Below are 22,205 nucleotides of genomic sequence, written 5' to 3' on the forward strand. Positions count from 1 at the left end.
TAACTGAAACATACTTAATACATGACGTAAAAATAACCATGAACCTAAGAATCCCAGAGTATTCAAAAATAATCAGCATAATGTCAAACTTTCACTTGGTCACAGATCACTACCATGGCAAAGACACACTATATCATGAAAGCATTACTTTATTTTCAACCAGTATTTCAAGAACTTATTACTTATTAATTAACAATAATAACACTTATAGTAAACAGACTGTATGTTCTATTAGTTTCTGGGCAACCAGATTAAATTGTTTTACTCATAAGTATTAATACAAATAAAAATAACCAAATAAAAGTTTCTAATATTTTCTTGTTAGCAGCTGTGAAACTAAATTCTTTAAGCTTTACTAAGATAAAGATGTTTATCACTTTCACGGGTAATTAGGAAAAATGTTTACTGAGGACACAGATTAAAGAGAGTAACTGCATAAGATATGACAGTTTCCCTGTATATGTCCTTGTGGCACTGATCGAGAATGGCCAGCATTGCCCATAAGCTCTGATACTGCTCCACCAGCAAGCCGCACAATCTACGCTGTGCTTGCCACAGTGACAGAAAATCTCCATCATTTTGCTGCATGTATTGGAGGATCTAAGCTTTCTCAGTAAATACAGCTTGCTCGTCCCCTTTTTGTATACAGCTTCTTTGTTGAGGCGGCTAGACGTGAAAGCTTTCTTATACAGAAACTTGACACTTGGAATACAACAACATGACCAATAAACTATATCAGGTGCTTGCAATTATGAACAGGAAATGGGCAAAGGAGTCGTTGTTCGGGGCCGGTGAATAGAATCACTGAAACCGAGAGGTTTGTTGGTTGGTGTGTGCAGGGAAAGGAGCGCGAGTTGGGGAAGAGAGAGAGCGCGGGTTTTGTTTTGATTCTGGAGAGAGCGTTTTCCCGGTTGTATTGGCGTCGTCAGTAGGTTCACTGGGGAGATGGCCAATAAGTGAGCAAGAGTTTTATCTTGTCTTGTCCGCAGGCAGGTTGTGACATGGGGGCAAGGCAGATGGTGAGGTCTGGGTGAGTGCTCATTGATGGTAAATGGTAAATGGCCTGTATTTGTATAGCGCTGTACTAGGATCCCAAAGCACTTGGGGTCCTAGCGCTGATTTGTATTTAGTTTCAGTTCCTTCTTGGATTTATTTGTGTTTGATTCCCACAGTGTTTGTCTAATTGTTCCTTCTTCTGTTTCATGCTTCAGGTCTTTGTGTATTGTCTTCATGTTACTGCAATGTCTTCTCTTCCTCTAGAGTGTTAAAGCAGAATTTACCTATATGTGATTTTGAAAATAATCCTTCATTCTAATCAGAATATAATATACAAGTCTAATCAATATGATGAATAAGAAAATACAACCTGATGAATTAAATGATTTTAACATTTGATCTCTCACTGAGATTCTGTGTGGAGTGGCATGTTTGTGCTAATGCTGACCTCGGGCTTAGACAAGGTCTAAGATGGAATGATGAGATGAGTGAGACACTTGAGAGGCTGAATTGAGGATCTCTGACTTTAACTTCTATGATTTGAAAAAGAAGCTATATTAAGTTTACTGATCATGTTGAAATCATAAATAGGCAGGCATGCATATAACAAAGATATTAGTTCAAAGAAATATAAAATAAATACCAGTGACCTATAACAGACAGTCATAAACTCACATTCAACATAACTGAATTCAATTGTATTTATATAGTGCCAAATCACAACAATCTTAAGGTGTTTTATATTGTAAAGATCTTGTGTTTCTCTTGTTTAATGCGCCGGATCATATTGTAAAGGCCTGGGTTACAAGTTAGTTTGACTGTTGTGTTATGAGTGTTTTGTGTTCAGAATTGCCACTCACTTATGGCATAGTTGCTCCACACCGGCAGCAGTGTGATGTACTGAGTGTCACTGAATGTGTAAAAGTGTAGAGGCCGTTGGGCCTGACAATCAGATCAGCTACCTATGACAGAGAGCAGAGCATGCGTGTGGTTGGCTGAAAATGTGTGGTAGGTGGGTGTTAAAGAGTATTGTTGTTGGTGTGTGCAGGGAAAGGAGCGCGAGTTGGGGAAGAGAGAGAGTGGGGGTTTTGTTTTGATTCTGGAGAGAGAGTTTTCCCGGTTGTATTGGCGTCGAATACAGCCCACGGTAGCCTGTGTTACTGGTCATAGTAAACAGCCAGTAAACGTAATACTGATCATCAGTGGCGGAGCGGGGGGTGGCTTACTGGGCTTAAGCCCAGGTTGTTTTTTCAGAAGCCCGGGGTCCTTTGGAGTGTAATTTTTTCATCATTAGATGCCTGGCTGACAACTGTGTAAAACAAAAAAATACACACAATATTCGAAGCACATAGTGCACACTGTGGGAATTTACGACTGTGCGTAAATCCCCCCTAATACTGGTATGATCCAAGCTCAGGCACTAAGCGGGGCGGGGCAGCTGCTGCCTACTAGTGCGCTGTTGGAGAAACGGAGCTAGGCAGACAGAGGAGAACTGAAGTTTGACCAGGTACCAAAGCAAATCATTTGTACTGTACAAATAATGTAAATATGACGGTGTATCACGAAACAATGCTGTTTCTTTAGAGAGTCTTAGCTTACATGTGTGTTTATTTCATATTTTCAGTTCTTACCCTCCACGGCTAAATAAATCGGTTTCAGTAATGTACTGATATACAAGAATGGACATAAGGGTACGGTGGCCCTGAGAGGCCAAACGGACTGCAACTTCAGAAAACACTTGCAAAAAGAAAAATGCTGCAAAAAGAAAAACACCAGCAAAAAGAAAAACACTTGCAAAAGGAAAAATGCTGCAAAAAGAAAAACACTGCAAAAAGAAAAAATGCTGCAAAAAGAAAAACACTTGCAAAAGGAAAAATGCTGCAAAAAGAAAAACACTGCAAAAAGAAAAATACTGCAAAAAGAAAAACACTGCAAAAAGAAAAATGCTGCAAAAAGAAAAACACTGCAAAAAGAAAAACGCTGCAAAAAGAAAAACGCTGCAAAAGCACACACAACACAACGGAAATGTTTCTGGGGAGACAATAACCAGACGGACCAGTTACACGAACCAAAACATGTATGTATGGCTGTATCCCAATTCAGGGGCTGTGTCCCAATTCAGGGTCTGCAGCCTTAAAGTACGCAGCCTTAACGGTCCTCAAGGGCCGCACTCAAAGACCGCTGAGGCCGGAAGTGCGAGGCTTGTAGGCTTGTGAAATGGGACGGTCTAGCCTCCATCGTGCTGCCCAGGTTGCCTAGCAACCATGATACTAACAACTGGAAACTTTTCATACAGCTTTGTTTGACAGAAATGAAGGAGAACATATTTTGTACATTTGTTTCTACATGAGCTCTGTGTGATTAGTTGAGTATTTGAGGCTGAGACCACGAGACTGTAAAACATGATTGTTGGGCTTCATTTCTGTACTGAACAGTCATTTAAGATAAGCTAGTAAATAACAATTAGCTAATGTTGTTCATGAGACTAAAATCATCTCACTGTGGTAATGTAAATATAATATGGGTAATATTATATTAATCATTATTAGTTATTACAGCAGTGAACATGAACTCTGTGCCAAACACTGAGCTTCAGAAAAGATTCAAGTTGCATTTATTTATATTTCCTATCACCTTAAATCTTCACTCAAAGACAAGTATCTTTGACAGTGTATATATAGATGTATTTTATATAAGAGACAAATATTGTTCTTTTAATATGTTGGCATTACTAAATTTGGCTCAATGCTTATATACAGTGGGGCAAAAAAGTATTTAGTCAGCCACCGATTGTGCAAGTTCCCCCACTTAAAATGATGACAGAGGTCAGTAATTTGCACCAGAGGTACACTTCAAATGTGAAAAAAAAATCCATGAATTCACATGGTAGGATTTGTAAAGAATTTATTCGTAAATTAGGGTGGAAAATAAGTATTTGGTCACCTCAAACAAGGAAAATCTCTGGCTCTCACAGACCTGTAACGTCTTCTGTAAGAAGCTTTTCTGTCCCCCACTCGTTACCTGTATGAATGGCACCTGTTTGAACCCATCATCTGTATAAAAGACGCCTGTCCACAGCCTCAAACAGTCAGACTCCAAACTCCGCCATGGCCAAGACCAGAGAGCTTTCGAAGGACACCAGGAAAAGTATTGTAGACCTGCACCAGACTGGGAAGAGTGAATCTACAATAGGCAAGCAGCTTGGTGTGAAAAAATCAACTGTGGGAGCAATCATCAGAAAATGGAAGACATACAAGACCACTGATAATCTCCCTTGATCTGGGGCTCCACGCAAGATCTCATCCCGTGGGGTCAAAATGATCATGAGAACGGTGAGCAAAGATCCCAGAACCACACGGGGGGACCTGGTGAATGACCTGCAGAGAGCTGGGACCAAAGTAACAAAGGTCACCATCAGTAACACACTACAACGGCAGGGAATCAAATCCCGCAGTGCCAGACGTGTTCCGCTGCTGAAGCCAGTGCATGTCCAGGTCCGTCTGAAGTTTGCCAGAGAGCCCATGGATGATACAGCAGAGGATTGGGAGAATGTCATGTGGTCAGATGAAACCAAAGTAGAACTTTTTGGTATAAACTCAACTCGTCGTGTTTGGAGGAAGAAGAATACTGAGTTGCATCCCAAGAACACCATACCTACTGTGAAGCATGGGGGTGGAAACATCATGCTATGGGGCTGTTTTTCTGCCAAGGGGGCAGGACGACTGATCAGTGTTAAGGACAGAATGAATGGGGCCATGTATCGTGAGATTTTGATTTTGAGCCAAAACCTCCTTCCATCAGTGAGAACTTTGAAGATGAAACGAGGCTGGGTCTTCCAACATGACAATGATCCAAAACACACCGCCCGGGCAACAAAGGAGTGGCTCCGTAAGAAGCATTTGAAAGTCCTGGAGTGACCTAGCCAGTCTCCAGACCTCAACCCCATAGAAAATCTGTGGCGGGAGTTGAAAGTCCGTGTTGCTCGGCGACAGCCCCAAAACATCACTGCTCTCGAGAAGATCTGCATGGAGGAATGGGCCGAAATACCAGCTACTGTGTGTGCAAACCTGGTAAAGACCTATAGTAAACGTTTGACCTCTGTTTGCCAACAAAGGTTATGTTACAAAGTATTGAGTTGTATTTTTGTTATTGACCAAATACTTATTTTCCACCCTAATTTACGACTAAATTCTTTACAAATCCTACCATGTGGATTCATGGATTTTTTTTCACATTCTGTCTCTCACAGTTGAAGTGTACCTCTGGTGCAAATTACTGACCTCTGTCATCATTTTAGGTGGGGGAACTTGCACAATCGGTGGCTGACTAAATACTTTTTTGCCCCACTGTATGTCCCTTTGTGTGAGTCTGCTCTTGTTCTCTGTGTCAGTATGACTTGTATTTCTTGTCTGTGTGTTTCATGTTATCAAGCCCGTGTTGTCATGTCTACAAGTATTTTCTTATCTGGATGATTGACCACACATCACAGACAACATGACAATATGTTGTATAAAAATGATTTCTTTTAATAAACTTATGATAAACTGCTGTTATCTTTTGTTATGGGTTTCCTTTGGGCCTCACCCGTGCACGTTTGAAAAGACAGATCTAAGGTCTCTGTGTTTTATTGCTCCAAGTACTTGTTTAACGAATAGTTTCCTCTAACATCTTTCTAATTATAACTTCATCATATGAAACCAAAAACAATTTTTTTTTACATATTGCAAATGACAAACACTGACGTATGAGAAATACTTTTTATGCAAAGTCACATCACAGAGCTAAAACATTGCATACCCATTATTTCTCAACAAAGCAAGTCACATTTCACAAGTTCAGTTTTTTAAAGCAAGCAAAGTGTTTTTTAACTATATCTATTGAATTTGATAAGTTTTACAGTACATGATGGCATGACAATTAGTTTCACTGTACAATGTTTGCAGTAATTTAAATTGAAAGATGAGCAGAAGGATTCCTCACAAAATACAGTATTGTGACCCTGTTTTCAATGTCTTGACCACCAGTGAGGAAACTGAATGAGTGATATTAGACACAGCAAGCTGTTTTTATTCGATCAATCAAATGTAGTAGAATGGACATTTGTACCTACCATGTTCACTCCTAAAACTATCCAGAGGGTCTATAGATTTCATATAAATTAAATGTACAACTACATATGTGATCTTTTTTACTCTGGTAGGGTTGCGCCTGCATCAGTCCCAGGACTCGGACCATCTGCAGCATTTTCATTTATCATCTGTTTGTATTTGCTCTTGAAGAATCCAGCCTAGGAGTGCAAAAAAAAACCCCCACACATAATGTAACGATCATGCATTAAAAATGAACAAAAATAATCAAGGTATATGAGTAAATATAATAACCATTAAACTATTTTCAACAGGATATGTTCTCTAAAACCTTTATAACTGATTAGTTGAAAAAGTGTAAGAAGAGTCTTTCACCTTATACAGGCCAGCTGTGAGTAAGGCCAGAAAAGCCAACCCTCCCAGACATCCTCCAACGATCTCTTTGGTGAAATCTGGCTCAGGGTAAACTTCTACCTCTGCCTCAATCTGAGAGATGAAGTGACAGGATGTTGATACCAATGAAACTCTTAATAAGTAAAATGAGAGAAAATAATGTGTACACACCTTGCGAACAGGAGGACTGTTGTCAGACCCTGTTGAAAAGTAGATGTACTGGGTTTTGTCGTAATCAAGACTGGCTGTGCTGGTCAAGAGGTATTTAGCAGATTGAAGTCCAATCTAAGAAAAAATGTAAAGCTTAACAGTTGTAAAAAAAAAAAAAAAAAAATCTTTCATTTAACCCCAAAATCCCTCCAGTTACCTGCTGTATCCATCGTGAACTAATGTTGGCAGAGATTTTGTACGTCGTACTCTGCAGTCTTTCCAGGAACGTGTTGCACTTGAACACTTTGCATGTGGCTACAGAGCAGTCCTGTGATTTAAAGAAGAGAAGATGCAACACAAGCTGTGAGCCAGTGTAATGTGATTTTTGTTTGTTTGTTTAAATCTACAATCAGGTTAAATTTGAACAGGTAAAGTGCAGATGCATACTTACCACCACTTTATCCTTTTGTATCTTTGTAACAAAATCTCTGACACTTGGTTCTTCGTCATCTCCTTTCTGACAGTCTGGAATCTGACATATGTTTGATTTAAGTTTTATTGGTCTTAATTTTACCATATGCATCCATCCACAATTAAGTTATTTGTAGTTTCAGCAGCTAAAACATATATTACATAAATATTACCTGTAGATTGCTCAAATCCACCCAAACGTCTTTTTCACCAAGCCTCACTGGAACCCTGATCACCACAGTGAAATTAAGTGCTCTGATATCATTTGTGACCTAAATGAATGAAGAAAAGGACCAAATGAATTAGAGTTAGGTCTAAATCATACAATAAACTTTTAAAGAGGATAGAAGTTATATTTTACCTTAACGGACTGTTGGACTGGTTTCTTCAAATCGTTCTTCCCAAATGTGAAATTGTTATAGCTGAGTGAGCTAAACAGACATATTTTGAGGTTTAAATATACATTATGTAATAGAACATTTGTTACTGTGTGATTTCTTTTGTTACAAACATAACGACACACACCTTTCAAATGTCATAAAAATGCTGTATTTTACATCAATCAATTTCTTTTTGTAGAGTTCACTTGTAGGTGCATGCTCCTGATTTCCACTGAAAGAGAAAAGAAAAAAAAAATCTGTTCTGTATCTGGTGCTGTTGCATAAATTAAGAGTATCTGTACCAAAGAAACAGTACCTGGTGGCATTTGCAGTGACAAAGATCTTCCTCTCAAGTTGACTATTGGTGTCAATCCCATAGGAGACAATGAAGGAAGCCTTAATTGAATGAGAGAAATGAGTGACTTCCCTTTGTCTTTAAATTGTGCAAAAGTCAGAAAAAAGAAAGAGATAAAAGATGTTCTGTACAAATACAATAAAAAAAGAAAAGAAACAAACCCCAGTTTTGCTCTTGAAAATTGGCTTGTCAATAGTGCAGTCTGTCCTTCCTCGTGATGAACCAGCTTCACTGTCCAAGGAGTTGCACTCGATTCGTCCCTTTATTAGGAATAAAATGACTGCTGAATGGATTGGGAGAGCAGCAGATCAGTGATGAACTAAAACAGACTTGATCCTGATGCCTTACCTGCTGAATCGTAAACTTCCTGTAGGAGAGTCCAGCTGGGTACGTGAGAATAACACGGCTGTTGTAGGAGTTTTCTCCTCTGTTCTCCACTGTGACTGTGACATTCAAAAGCTCTTCAATACCCACTCTAACCTCTGATGATCTGTGGAGTATGCAGCCAGATGAGAACAAGGCAAAACAAGACAAGACTAGAAGCATACTAATGTCACAGTATTCCAAATGTAATGCACTTTGAGCTTTGATAAACCATGTTATTTTTCAGCTCAAACAGTAAGGTAAATGGCTTTGCTAAGATACTGATGCTAAAAGTGAAAAAAAAAAAAACATTCGTCCCTTCTTAAGTTAACAGTTCTTAAGTTAACAGAGTTAACATTCTAATACTTGCTGGTTCCCCATATGGAAAAGAAATAGAAAAAAACTTGTGAAAGACTTTTATCAGATGTGGCCTACTTCATATAGTGAATCATAAAAGGCTTATATACTTATATACTTATTACTCATGAAAGTGGACACTTTCATATATTTTTTTAGTAAGTATCCAAAACATACAAGTTTCGTTTATATAATTATTCCAGGGATCTTATATCTGTTTTCACTCTTGTATGCTTTTCATACAAGTTTCACACAAGACAGATATAAATTGTATAAGATTTATATACATTCTCAGTGACCGTCTTATTGCTGTCCGTCCTCCCGAATCCACCCCATATGGAAAAGATATATATAAATCTTATAAATTTGTATCTGTCTTGTGTAAAACTTGTATGAAAAGAATACAAGAGTGAAAACAGATATAAGATCCCTAGAAAAATTATATAAACGAAACTTGTATGTTTTGGATACTTACTAAAAAAATATATGAAAGTAATGAGAAAGTGGCCACTTTCATTAGTAAATCATATAAGCCTTATATGATTCACTATATGAAGTAGGCCACATCTTATGCAAGTCTTTTATAAGTTTTTTCTATTTCTTTTCCATATGGGTAGCACAAAAACAACAGTGTCATCAGTTTCAAAAATATTAATAATGGTTGTATAAGGACAAGTTAAGTGACATTAAGTACAACTTGCAAATAACAACACATTTGAAGAAAACAAGACGCACAAGCAAAGCTTAAGTTTTGTACAGTGGGATGCAAAAGTTTGGGCAACCTTGATAATAGTCATTATTTTCCTGTATAAATCGTTGGTTGTTACAATAAAAAATGTCAGTTAAATATATCATATAGGAGACAAACAGTGATATTTGAGAAGTGAAATGAAGTTTATTGGATTTACAGAAAGTGTGCAATAATTGTTTAAACAAAATCAGGCAGGTGCATAAATTTGTGCACTGTTTTCATTTTATTGATTCCAAAACCTTTAGAACTAATTATTGGAACTCAACTTGCCTTGGTAAGCTCAGTGACCCCTGACCTACATACACAGGTGAATCCAATAAGGAGAAAGAGTATTTAAGGGGGTCAATTGTAAGTTTCCCTCCTCTTTTAATTTTCTCTGAAGAGTAGCAACATGGGGGTCTCAAAACAACTCTCAAATGACCTGAAGACAAAGATTGTTCACCATCATGGTTTTTAGGGGAAGGATACAGAAAGCTGTCTCAGAGATTTAAGCTGTCGGTTTCCACATTTAGGATCATATTGAGAAAATTGAAGACCACAGGCTCAGTTCAAGTTAAGGCTCGAAGTGGCAGACCAAGAAAAATCTCGGATAGACAGAAGTGACGAATGGTGAGAACAGTCAGAGTCAACCCACAGACCAGCACCAAAGACCTACAACATCATTTTGCAGCAGATGGAGTCACTGTGCATCGTTCAAGCATTCGGTGCACTTTACACAAGGAGATGCTGTATGTGAGAGTGATGCAGAGGAAGCCTTTTCTCCGCCCACAGCACAAACAGAGCCGCTTGAGGTTTCCTAAAGCACAGTTGGACAAGCCAGCTTCATTCTGAAATAAAGTGCTGTGGACTGATGAAACGAAAATTGAGTTATTTGGGCATAACAAGGGGCGTTATACATGGAGGAAAAAGAACACAGCATCCCAAGAAAAACACCTGCTACCTACAGTAAAATATGGTGCTGGGTCCATCATGCTGTGGGGCTCTGTGGCCAGTGCAGGGACTGGGAATCTTGTCAAAGTTGAGGGACACATGGATTCCACTCAGTATCAGCAGATTCTGGAGACCAATGTCCAGGAATCAGTGACAAAGCTGAAGCTGCGCCGGGGCTGGATCTTTCAACAGGACAACGACCTGAAACACTGCTCAAAATCCACTAAGGCATCATGCAGAGGAACAAGTACATCGTTCTTGAACGGCCATCTCAGTCCCCAGACCTGAATATTATTGAAAATCTGTGGTGTGAGTTAAAGAGAGCTGTCCATGCTCGGACGCCATCAAACCTGAATGAACTAGAGATGTTTTGTAAAGAGGAATGGTCCAAAATACCTTCAACCACAATCCAGACTCTCATTGGAACCTACAGGTAGGGCTGCACGATTTTGCATAAAATGAGAATCACGATTTTTTGGCTTAGAATTGAGATCACGATTCTCTCACGATTTTCTTTTCCAGTATAAATATTTATTGCACTTTTTAACTGCACATCAACTTCGTAACAGTTGAGACTGAACATAAAAACAATAAATGTCTTACGTTTTGTTGTTGCCGCAAAATGTTGTACTGCTTGAAATTCCGTCTCCACCGTTGCTCGACACTGCGTGTATAGAGCAGGTAATGCAACAATAGAAAAATAGTTGCGGGACGGCACTGTGTAGCGTTTGTCTAGGGTGTTGATCATTTTCCTAAATCCCTCGTTTTGCACAGTGTTGATGGGAGCCATATCTTTGGTCAGGTGATAAGTGATAGCCTCCGTAATTTCTTTGTGCCTGCAGGAGTTCGACGTGAAGCGCTGTATAATGTTCCCGTTATTGATGTTTGGGTGGTTGACCGGGACGGATTTTCTCCTGTCACTTTCTCGTCATCCCTGACGTGCTCTCTGTTGTTTTTTTCCCTGCTAATTTTAGCATCACACGGCACAGCTTCTGTATCACGTGTTTTAAGGCTCCGCCCTTGTCATTTGTTGAGCAGGAAGAGTGAGCGCTTGTTTTCATGCAGGTTACGTCCCGGATCAAAATGCGGTACAGTCGTCGTCGTCGTTTTTTTTTTTTTGTTTTGTTTTTTTTAAATCGTTGTCATTTGGAAATGAGATCGCACATAAGTACGAATCGAGATCGCGATCTTCTAACGATTAATCGTGCAGCCCTTCCTACAGGAAGCGTTTAGAGGCTGTAATTTCTGCAAGAGGCGGATCTACTAAGTGTTGATTTAATTTCTTTTTTTGTGGTGCCCAAATTTATGCACCTGCCTGATTTTGTTTAAACAATTATTGCACACTTTCTGTAAATCCAATAAACTTCATTTCACTTCTCAAATATCACTGTGTGATATATTTAACTGACATTTTTATTGTAACAACCAACGATTTATACAGGAAAATAATGACTATTAACAGGGTTGCCCAAACTTTTGCATCCCACTGTAACAGTGACTCACCTGGTGAAGTTGAAATCCACTTTCAGGTTATCAACGCATTTGTTATCAGTGCCGCAGTTGATCTCAAACCCTAACTGTGGAAGAGAGCATGATGGAAAAGTACACATTATAAATTATTTAAAGACTAAATGAGTGGTTTTATGGTGATCCAATGTGCTACCACATGTAGGTCTACAGGCAATAAAATCAACAAAATAAAACTTTACAAAGACAGAAAATAGAAGTTAATATATACACACAAAAAACACAGTTAATAACTGCAACCTTGCACAAATTAAAAGGACTTTGAGTCTGTTTTGAATGTAAACACAGAGCCATAGTAACAGAAATCCCCCCGCTTAGCACACTTCTAATCTAATTGTGGGAACAGTTCAAAAAGCTGCACTTGATCTGATGTGAGGTTTTTTTGAGAGACTGGGGAAGCAGTTATACTGGAGTTTTATGAACCAAAAGGATTTTTATTTTAATTTTTATTTATAAAGAATGAGAGCATGATGGTAAAGTGTAAAATGCATCCTGGACAGAAACAACTGCATTATGCTGCTAACACAACTTCAGCTCTTTGCAATCACCTGCACAGACAACATGCTGATACAAGTACTCAGAGTTATGTTAGCTGAGTGAATGTTGACCTCAGGCCAGCAGCCAGACCCTGAAGTTCAACATGTAACAAACTGATAAGGTGTCAGGCTGTATCCCCTGCTTCTACCTGTTCATGTTTCTAAAGTAGAATCACTGTGGTGATTGCTTGAAAGTCTCTTTTTGCAGGGTTTCATATTTGCTTTTTGCTGTCAGCTTTGTATTCATGCATAAATACTAAGAGGAAGGTCATATGTGTGACTTAAAAACACATTTTTTTTTCTATTTGATATTTGTTTCTGAACAGGCAGAAGGCCTTCATGGGCTCAGCTTTAAACATGTCGTCACTGCACTAATGGTGACTCATTTACTTCAAGTACTTGCACAGAAGTCGCTCAAAGAGGTATCCGTCAGTTGCATGCCTACAATAAAATTGATTCAGTAAAGTTAAGGGCAAACCTAAAAGTTTCTCATAACTTCATAAAGACTAGCCTCAGTTGGTCAGCTAATAGGGTTTTTAAAGGTTTACTTACAGGATGAATGGTTGTTGTTTGGGCCTGCGGGACAAGACCAGGTCTGAGGTTGGTGTTTGAGGCCGAACCATTAAACGTGAATTTGAGCTCATTGGAAAGTTGGTTGAGAGCGTCTTCGGGGCAAGCCTGCAAGAAGAGGTTTAGATTCAATGTTGGAGGAGTCTTAAAAGTAAAATTAATTGAAAAAAATCTTAAGTTTAATGACTTTGAAGGATTTTAAGATTGCTATTAGATCTTACCTCAATGAGGAATTTTACAGTTGAACATTTTTTTATTCCTAAGTCAACAGTAACTGATCCAGACTGCTCTCGTTGTTTCCCACTAAAATAAGCTCGGTTGTTTGGAGGCTTGCGAGTGGCATCCAGTGTTAAAGTGTAATCAATCATTGCTCGAGCTAAAATAGAGAAATATAATTTGATTTTAATGTTGCAAGTTTAAATACAATAAAAATAAAATGATGTGCAGTGATTGAGAAAAAGAGAGAAGGATGATTAACCTGTGTCGACTGTAGACACTCTGCTCATAGTAAAGCAGATTTCAGCTGTATTCTCTAATGGTTTTGAGCAGTCTACATTCTGTGTAGGGATTTTGTTTGGGCTAAACGATACCTCAGCCTTTACTGTTACTATGGGTCTTGATCTGGAAAGTAAAAAGAACACGTGTGAAGGACATGGCAGATGGCTGCCCCTGCCTGAGCCGTGTTCAGACAGAGGTTTCTTCCTGTTAAAGGGGAGAATTTCCTTTGGGAAAGAGAACTTTTGATTTTATCTAATTGTCTGGGTTAAGCTGTGTGAAAGGGAAAATATGGACCTGAGAAATGATATCTAAACCGAAAAGGCAGCTTTAATGCTGAATACTTTCAAAACAAAAGCAAAAAAAAAAAAAAGCAAGGGATTCAAACCAGAAATCACAGGACTTATTTAGAGGGAATATGCAACACGGAACAGAGGGAGACTCAGACAGTATAAAACATCAGATAATGATGGAGATAGGAAACAATGAAACAAAACACAACTGAAAATAATAAACTAATAATTCAGAGAGGTAAGTATGAGAATAAAGGGAAACACTGGGGCGCACTAGAAAGTCAGAAACTAAAAACTTAATAAAAATTGAAGTAGATCTAAATCATACCCCAAACCCCAAAAAACAGAAATGCTGTAAATTATTGTTAATGATTTGTGTAATAATTTAACATAAATCATTAAAGCTTTTAACAAAATATATTTGTAAATGTGCCATTCTTATAATAATGAACTTTAGAATGTACCTAAATATTTGACCATTACCTGGACTTACCTCAGTAAGGCAACTCTACCCTTTGAACCCACCGCTAAGTCAGGCAGTTCATCACCGCTCTGGTCAAAAGATGACTGACTGATTGTCAGGCCAAAGAACTTCAGTCCTGACTGGACCTCAGAGCCAGTAATTCTCTGAAATATTTTAATTAATCAGATTTCGTAAAATATTGACTTTACTTGATAATTGAGGTTAGTCATCATTGTGAGTTCTTTGATGTTGTGTACCTGTGAGTAAGTAGGACTGATTCTTCCTCCTCCTTCACTGTGGAATATGTAGATGCTGCCTTCACCATCATTCTCCAAAGGTGCTCCAACTGCCAAATCCATGAATCCATCTGAGTTTAGATCAGGCAGCACAGCAAGAGAAGAGCCGAACCTTCCTTTGACAGCTGCATGTCCTCTTAGTACTAATGGATCATCAAAATTACACTCCACAAACTAAAAGGAAGAGAGTGAATATTTTATGAACATTAAGAAAGTTGACAAATAAACTGATTAATTTAACTGCAGTAAATAAAACTGATTTACCAAACCAGTTAATGTGCAAACATAAACTCTTCCCTCTCTATCAGGCTCCATGTACATTGGGGCTGATATGAAGATTAGATCAGTGATGTCATCATTATTTATGTCCATGGTACACACCTCTGCCCCAAAATATTCACCAGTCTGATACTGTGTAAGGAAGATATTATTATTTTTGTATCTGAGATAATAATTTCTATGGAAATTATAATTTAATTCATATCTGTCTTAATACAAATGCATACCTGTGATGAAAAGGGCTCAATCTTTTGGTTTTTCAAGTTTTCTCTGTTAACAGCAAACACAACTCCTCTGTGTTTATATCTTGGAGCACCAACAACTGTCAGAGAGCCCTGCCAGGATTTAGCAATCGCCATGGAGTAACCTAGAATTTTGGTTTTCAAAAGGAGAAGACAGATTAAGATTCCTGATTAATCCTTTTAAATTATGCCTCTGTTTTTCAAACTATTCTTACCAAGATAACTGTCAGGCTCCAAAGACACATCCTCATATGTTTTCAGCTTCTGGCCTCCTGTTGTGTATTGCACGTAGCCTCCCTTCCACTGGTTTGCACCAACAATAGACACCTGAATTCCCTACAGTGCAGACAGGAAATGCATTTTATACACAATTTATTTTACATTTAAAATCTGGACTCTGTTTAACCTGTATTTGCCATTAGAACTTAAAAACTGCCACAAAGGCACATGTGAATCTTTCTTTCTATGACTAGACTGTCTGGTGAGTTTCAGGTAGTTTTAATTACCTCGGGCACATAAACTGCACTGAATCCCTCTTGAGACATTTCCATTTTCAGTGACTCTCCACTGCTTTGAGATCCTGTAACAGAAAAATAAATGAGAAGGTTAAAGAGAGACACGATGAGTCAAATTCAATTTGAAGATTATTTTTTTTTATTATGCTTCAAGTAATTATTTAACCTCCTAGGACCTGGCGTCCACATATGTGGACATCACATTTTGGGTTATTTAGACCAAAATGCTCAATTTTGCTCTACATGGGCCTGATATCCACTGACGAGGACATTATACTGCTACTGTTCTATCAAAATTTTATATGTGGCTCTTATTTTTCTTAAAAACAAAAATAAGGTAAAAAAAAAAATCTGGCAATTCTTTGTTTTTGCATTCATCGGGCCCCAATATGCCCAAATATCAAAGAGAAATTAAAAATGCATGTCGTGGAAGAGTTCGGGTCTTAGGAGGTTAAAATTATTTTTTACAGTTTATTTTAAAACTACTGAGCATTTATTGCTCATTTTACAAAATGTAAAGTTACATTTGATTTTACATGTGACTTTACTGAATACAGTACAATAAAGTTAATACAATGTACTAATTTTAGTTGCTTCTTATTGTAGCATTTTACACAACAAATGAAAGTTAACTGCTTCAATTCCAGAAGGACACAGATCCTCATAATGAATGTGAAAAAAATCCCTTGTGAAAAAGTGAGCGGCTGAAAGTAGCATTTATTACATCCATCCATTCGCTTCTGCTTATCCTTTTCAGGGTCGCGGGGGGCGCTGGAGCCTATCCCAGCTGTCATAGGGCGAGAGGCAGGGTACAACCTGGACAGGTCGCCAGTCTGTCGCAGGGCCAACACACAAGGACAGACAACCATTCGCACTCACATTCATTCGCACATTCACACCTAGTGACAATTTGGATTATCCAATTAACCTATCCCCACAAGCTGCATGTCTTTGGACGGTGGGAGGAAGCCGGAGTACCCGGAGGGAACCCACACAAACACGGGGAGAACATGCAAACTCCACACAGAAAGACCCCGGCCTGATGTTGGAATTGAACTCAGGACCTTCTTGCTGTACGGCAACAGTGCTAACCACCGTGCCACCGTTTATTACAGTGCAATTATTTTAATTTTTGAAACATTTACAGGAATTTTAACAAAGTTGTAACAATAAATTTATGTTTGTACCTTCGATTGAGAAAATTTTGTCCTGCAGATTCTGTCTTATTACTTCGAGTGCGTCGAAGTTCTCCACTTGAAAGACGTGTTTGTTTGAGGGAGATGATGCAATGGTGTGCAGTTCTCTTTTGGCATCAGGGTTAGCAAATGCATTCCCCACCTTGTTGACAAACATGTTTGAGTCCTCATACTACAAAAATTATTTGCTCACTTTATTAAAATACATTTGTTAAACTTCACTTGATTTACAAACAGGTTTTAAACTCTCTAACACTGAATAGAACCTAAATCCATGATAACATTTATGTCATGCTATAAAATAGTTTGTACACATATTTTTTCCTCTACTAGCTGTATTTGTATTACACACATGTCTCATGTTTCCATTAGTAATTCAGCTTTTTCACTTAAGAGACTTCATTTAAATTTTACATGGTCAGTGAGTTTGGCTTTGATTTAAATAAATGCACTACATGTACATTATATGGTGCATATACAAATGTGTGGCCAGCATGTAACCAAAACTCCTAATCTTTGAATTCGGGTGTTTTCGGTCATATCACTACAGGCAAAAAAAATTCAGTCCCTTAGCCATGCAGTCTGAATTTACAAATATTTGTGAATGAGTGAGTCATTCTAAAGAGCTCACTGAATTTAAGTGTAGTACTGTAATATGATCGCACTGCGGCAACAAGTCACCAAATTTTATTTGGTCTGCCTGTATATTTCATGATTGACTTTAAGTGGTATTATTCCAAAGTGGAAACATTTAGACAAAAGCTGTGCGACAGGAATTTCATAACATTGGTTTCTACGGCCAAGCAACTTCAGGAGCTGTAGTGAGTGGGTGGTTCAGGACTTTTCTCCCTATAGTGCAGCATAATGTGACTGTAGTGTGACAACTGAATAAAACTCATTATTACTGTAAAAGTCAACATACTGCAGATTTAAATAATGGAAGTACTTACCCCAATAGCAAATCGAACAATGTTTTTACTCTCTGCTAGCTGTGCTGCACCTCCCAGATCAGTCCGATCATGAGATTGTCCATCAGTAATTACTATCAAGACCTTCTTGACATTTGGTCTGGAACCACTTTGTGGTGTGAAAACATTGTTCCTGTCAAATAAAAAAAACAAATCTCATTTTAAAATATTGTTTTACAGTTGATCTTGTAAATTATACACAATCAGGTAAACTGCATTATTATTATTATTATTTCTGCATGTCATTCTCTTTGGCAATTTTTTCAAATTTTTGTACAAATCAACGTTATACAAGTTTGTTTGTTTGTTTGTTATTTTTTTCAAATTAAACTCAGCAAATATTTGAATTTAGCCTTAGTTGGGGCCATATCATCTTCTCAGTAGAAGATGACACTCTGAAGCACAAGTTTGTGTACAGTGTGTCTTTTAAAAGGCTTCCCTCAGTCATACAGTCCACACAGTACTTAATGTGATCAGATTTATGGAAAAAAATCAACTGAACAATAATGTATCTCCACTTCTTCACTATCATAACTGCATTATTTACACAACATGTTTGATGGCCTTGGCTGTGTAAGTAGTTCCTCCCTGTTGACTGATGTCATTGATGTCAGTCTCCACTGATCCAGATGAGGAAAGTTTCTTAAAGTAAAAGTGAACCTGCGGTGAAGTAGAGAACTGGGAAACAGAAAACTGAAAAAGAGAGAAAAAAATACTTAATAGAAATAAAAATGTAGCTATTTCATGTCTTTGCTATGATTTTGCTGACAGAGAGACAGCAGCTGCTCACCTGTGTGTCACTTGAGAGAAATGATTCGATTAGATCTTTCACAAATTTCTTCATTGTTTGAAAATCAGTATTATCTACACTGCCTGAACCATCCAACAGAAAGGCAATGTCTGCTTGTGTTCTACACTCTGTCAAAGAGATGGATTCAGAATTATATTGTTTTAAACTCATATCATGCAAGCAAAAGGATTTTGTACCTTGGTAAAGGGTCAGTGAATACCACACATTTAAACATAGTCCCTTTAAAGTGTCCCCTTCGAACATTTTAGAGGGCATCACTAAATGTAATCAGGCACCAGGAGTAATGATATACATGGTGTGTGTGTGTGTGTGTGTGTGTGTGTGTGTGTGTGTGTGTGTGTGTGTAAGAGAGAGAGAGAGAGAGAGACAGAGAGGCAAAGACCATTTACTGTTACCTTGAATAGAAGAAGGTACGGGTGGTCCAAGCCTATTATGACGGCCCAACTGAAAGCACACACCGTTGTACATGGTGATACTTCTGCAGTCCTTAGGAATGGTTGGACCACACACCTGAGAGGAGACAAAGCCAAGATGCCATAATTCAGCAGGTTGAGTATTTTTTGTCACTTAAACAATTATTAATTCTATATAAAATCAAACAAGTCGGGGGGGGAGAGAAATTCCGACACAACTCTTTAAAATCTGCTGACTTTTAGTCTGTTTAAAGAAGAGAGAGAGAGAGAGAGACAGAGAGATATACAGATATAGGGATAGATATAGAGAGATACAATCACTGGTAATGTCTGCAGTTAAGTAACTCACCACAGTGTTTTGTGCTGTCGGATCACTTTTCATTGTCAAACCAAGCGACATGTTGACTGCAAACTCTGGTGCTGTATTGAAAGCATTACAAATGTGTTAAAACACTCCTAAAATACACTTTGTGTAGGGAAGAAAACAATATTCAAATTGAGAACTACAAAGTGCCACAATTCATGATTTGGCATAATAAATATTTTCAAAATGAAGGAATGCAAAACAAAACTCAGTTTTACTTTTCTTCGTCACTATTGTCAAAATTTAAGAAATTTTTTCTTGTTTTTATCATCAGTTGGAAAGTTTATTTCATTTTTAAGGCTGAACGTTACATACTAAGATATCTAATATGGAAATCTACTGTAACAGTGATTTGATTTAAACAAATGTATGCAACAGGATCTATGGATATCTATTTTTATGGCAAAATACTATCTGAGTTTTAGCACATTTAGAAATGAATGGTTACCTACCTTGAAATTGTATATTTTGGCAGTTTTGAGAAGAGGTTTTGCAGCTGTATATTTTCCCTCTTCCATTTTGTGAATGCTGTTCCAGTGGAGCACTGACGAGCAAACTAACAAAATAAATCCAGTCAATCATGTAAGTCTAGAAAGCAAACTCTAATTAAATAAACTCCATATGTCCATATAGCATAACAGAGATGGTAAATAAATAAAAAAGAAATAGCAGTAATGTTAAACATGCAGCTGTAAACCCGCTTTCAACAAAACTATGCATGTCCTGACTTACTCTGATTGTCTTTGCACCACCTGGTAGCCAAAACCAGCAGCAGAGTTACTCAGGGTCTTCCAAGCCACGGGATCAATATTGAAACAAAGTGCAGCTTTTAACACTGAGAATCAAAGAAGGAAGAGCATCAATAACATTTTTAGAGCCACTGTAAAGGATGATAATGTCATTATAGCATCTCTAATTATAATTGTTTATATGCAGTATAAGAGTAAGAAGCAACTAATTCAGTCGATGAGTTGGTTTAATTCTTTTCTTAACTGTAGGTTTCTTTCATTAACACTAGGAAGCGCCAAAGTCACATATCAATACAGAAACTTAAACATTTTCAGATATGATTACTGTACAGTGAAAATCTCATACCACTGCAACCATGCATAACAAAGTCTTTGTTCAGTATAAGTTATTTATTTCTGTTAAACAAAGTCTTCCTTTTTTTAGATGTTAAAAGCAGTCAGTATGACACTGTATAATGCTAACTTGCATGCAGCAGTATTAAACAACAACAGCAGCAGCTTCATGATTTTGTAGTTTCCAGAATCTAAAAATATTTAATATTTATACCTCATCAGCATGAGACTCAACTTCTGTTTCTTGTTATGGCATTAGAAGAGTTAAATAAAAGACTCTCATAGGATCCCCTCAGCATTTATTCACTCTTGCATATGCTATTTACATTAAATATAAAATATAACCACAGTAGGAAAGTTGGGTGCAGTGTCAGAATACCATACAGTAAGTAAGCCTCACATTTTCTGTAGACCTCAACAAAACAGACAGGTCTATATAATGACTTCATAACTTCATACAATGATTATTTTGGATTATTTCAGCTTGTTTTAATCAAGTTTAATCATTTATTAATAATCAAGAATTTATTTTTTTTATAATGATGACTTATGAAATACTTTTTCACTCAGTACACTTCTATAACAGAGAAACATCTTGGTAATGAAGCTATTTTTACAGTCAGAAGTTACACATACAGTCACTGAGCTTATGGTAGTTTGGTTCACAGGGGATAAAATATAAGGAAATGAGCTCTACAAAAGTATTTCGAAAAGTATAGGTACAGGTTCACTAACTAACAATCAATGTTAGATCTTAACCCTTTCACACATAGTGGATTTCAATACACTGGACAGCTATTCAAAGGCTGTTTTCTTGTATTTGTGTCAGTGTTGATGGTTTACTTGCACATAAACCACTCTACTGGACACTGATGTGTCACTCCATACACATCAGTTGCTCATCTAAGTGAACATGTAAAAACCTCTTTGAAAAATACATGTTTAAAAAAATGAAGTTCAAAAATCTTTTTTTTCATGCCTAAAGATAAAAATAATTTAAAAACAATCCTGATTGAAGTTGTCATGATTCATGCATGAAAAGGTTAATACTACTCATTGTACTTTTTTTAAATTTAAAATGTGTCTCTGCTGCATTTACCATTAAAATAGCAGTCATATTTCTACTGTTTGCAGACATTGATAATTGATAATAATTGAGAATAAATCTGAAGGCACCAGTTTGTCTTACCTGACAAGAATAATGTAGCACTGATTATCCAGTCCATTTTGTCACTCCCAAGGAACGAGGGTAATGATAGATGAACGTGAACCTACTTCTGCTGATAGTGTGAGCTGAAATCAAAAATGCAGAACTCATAAAGCAACCTCTCAAAGCTAAGACAGTCAGTTAGAGGAACTCTTATGTAGGAGTTGCTACAGTATTAATAACACTGTGTCTTTGATGCTACACAACACTGTGGTGGTGTCGTTTACATTTTATCTAAAAAATCATCAACTTGGTTTTAATTAAACAATAAAAACAGATATAACAAACAAGATTGGAAGTTTATTACTTTTGGAGCCACAAGATGAAATTACTGTAATCATGAATAATAATTAGAATAATCAATAGCCAAAAAAAACCCCCACATTTGACCAGATTACAATATCTTTCCAACTGACCATAGTATGATTAAAAAAGCCTCTTCTTGTAAAAGAAATTAAGAAAAATGAATTACAGCACCTCCAAAATATGAAGCCATGACTTTCAGTCAGAAAGACTTGCCCCCTCCTACTTGAAGGAGGTAAGGGTATCATTGCCACTGGAACTGGGAAGTGTTGGCGAGCAATATTGAATTTGGTATGGTTGATATGGTTGATTTTGGTATCGATCAAATACTAAGTAAATACAGGTTCAGTAGTGCATATTTAAAGTACCATTAACAATATTTTTTAAACTTAACTATAGGTAAGAACATTGT

General features: G+C 37.4%; 1 protein-coding gene across 1 annotated transcript; it reads right to left on the reverse strand.

Moving 5' to 3' along the window:
- Positions 1-5,835: 5,835 nt before the first annotated feature.
- Positions 5,836-21,587, reverse strand: LOC120723206 (integrin alpha-M-like). Its single transcript, XM_040014552.1, has 30 exons — positions 21,473-21,587; positions 19,934-20,036; positions 19,654-19,757; positions 19,187-19,257; positions 18,820-18,934; positions 18,404-18,531; positions 18,161-18,306; positions 17,596-17,746; positions 16,637-16,787; positions 15,441-15,514; positions 15,150-15,270; positions 14,920-15,059; positions 14,678-14,824; positions 14,375-14,587; positions 14,148-14,281; positions 13,345-13,487; positions 13,088-13,242; positions 12,849-12,974; positions 11,737-11,810; positions 8,181-8,322; positions 7,994-8,092; positions 7,794-7,873; positions 7,623-7,709; positions 7,459-7,528; positions 7,271-7,369; positions 7,078-7,158; positions 6,844-6,954; positions 6,648-6,761; positions 6,459-6,569; positions 5,836-6,283 (listed from the first exon to the last, which is right to left on the reverse strand). The coding sequence occupies exons 1-30, from the start codon at positions 21,507-21,509 to the stop codon at positions 6,185-6,187; spliced, it is 3,426 nt and encodes a 1,141-aa protein (XP_039870486.1). The 5' UTR covers positions 21,510-21,587; the 3' UTR covers positions 5,836-6,184.
- Between the last annotated feature and the right edge of the window lie 618 nt (positions 21,588-22,205).

This window comes from Simochromis diagramma, unplaced genomic scaffold (assembly GCF_900408965.1).
Source record: "Simochromis diagramma unplaced genomic scaffold, fSimDia1.1 OVJJ01000186.1, whole genome shotgun sequence".
Classification (NCBI taxonomy): domain Eukaryota; kingdom Metazoa; phylum Chordata; class Actinopteri; order Cichliformes; family Cichlidae; genus Simochromis; species Simochromis diagramma.

Bases quoted from the DNA above. Each gene is read 5' to 3' on its own strand.
- LOC120723206 (XM_040014552.1), bottom strand. From the start codon at position 21,509: ATGGACTGGATAATCAGTGCTACATTATTCTTGTCAG. The intron at 13,243-13,344 runs GTTAATCATCCT...TCTCTATTTTAG, and splicing joins AGTGTCTACAGTCGACACAG to CTCGAGCAATGATTGATTAC. The intron at 11,811-12,848 runs GTAAGTAAACCT...TCTCTTCCACAG, and splicing joins AAACAACAACCATTCATCCT to TTAGGGTTTGAGATCAACTG.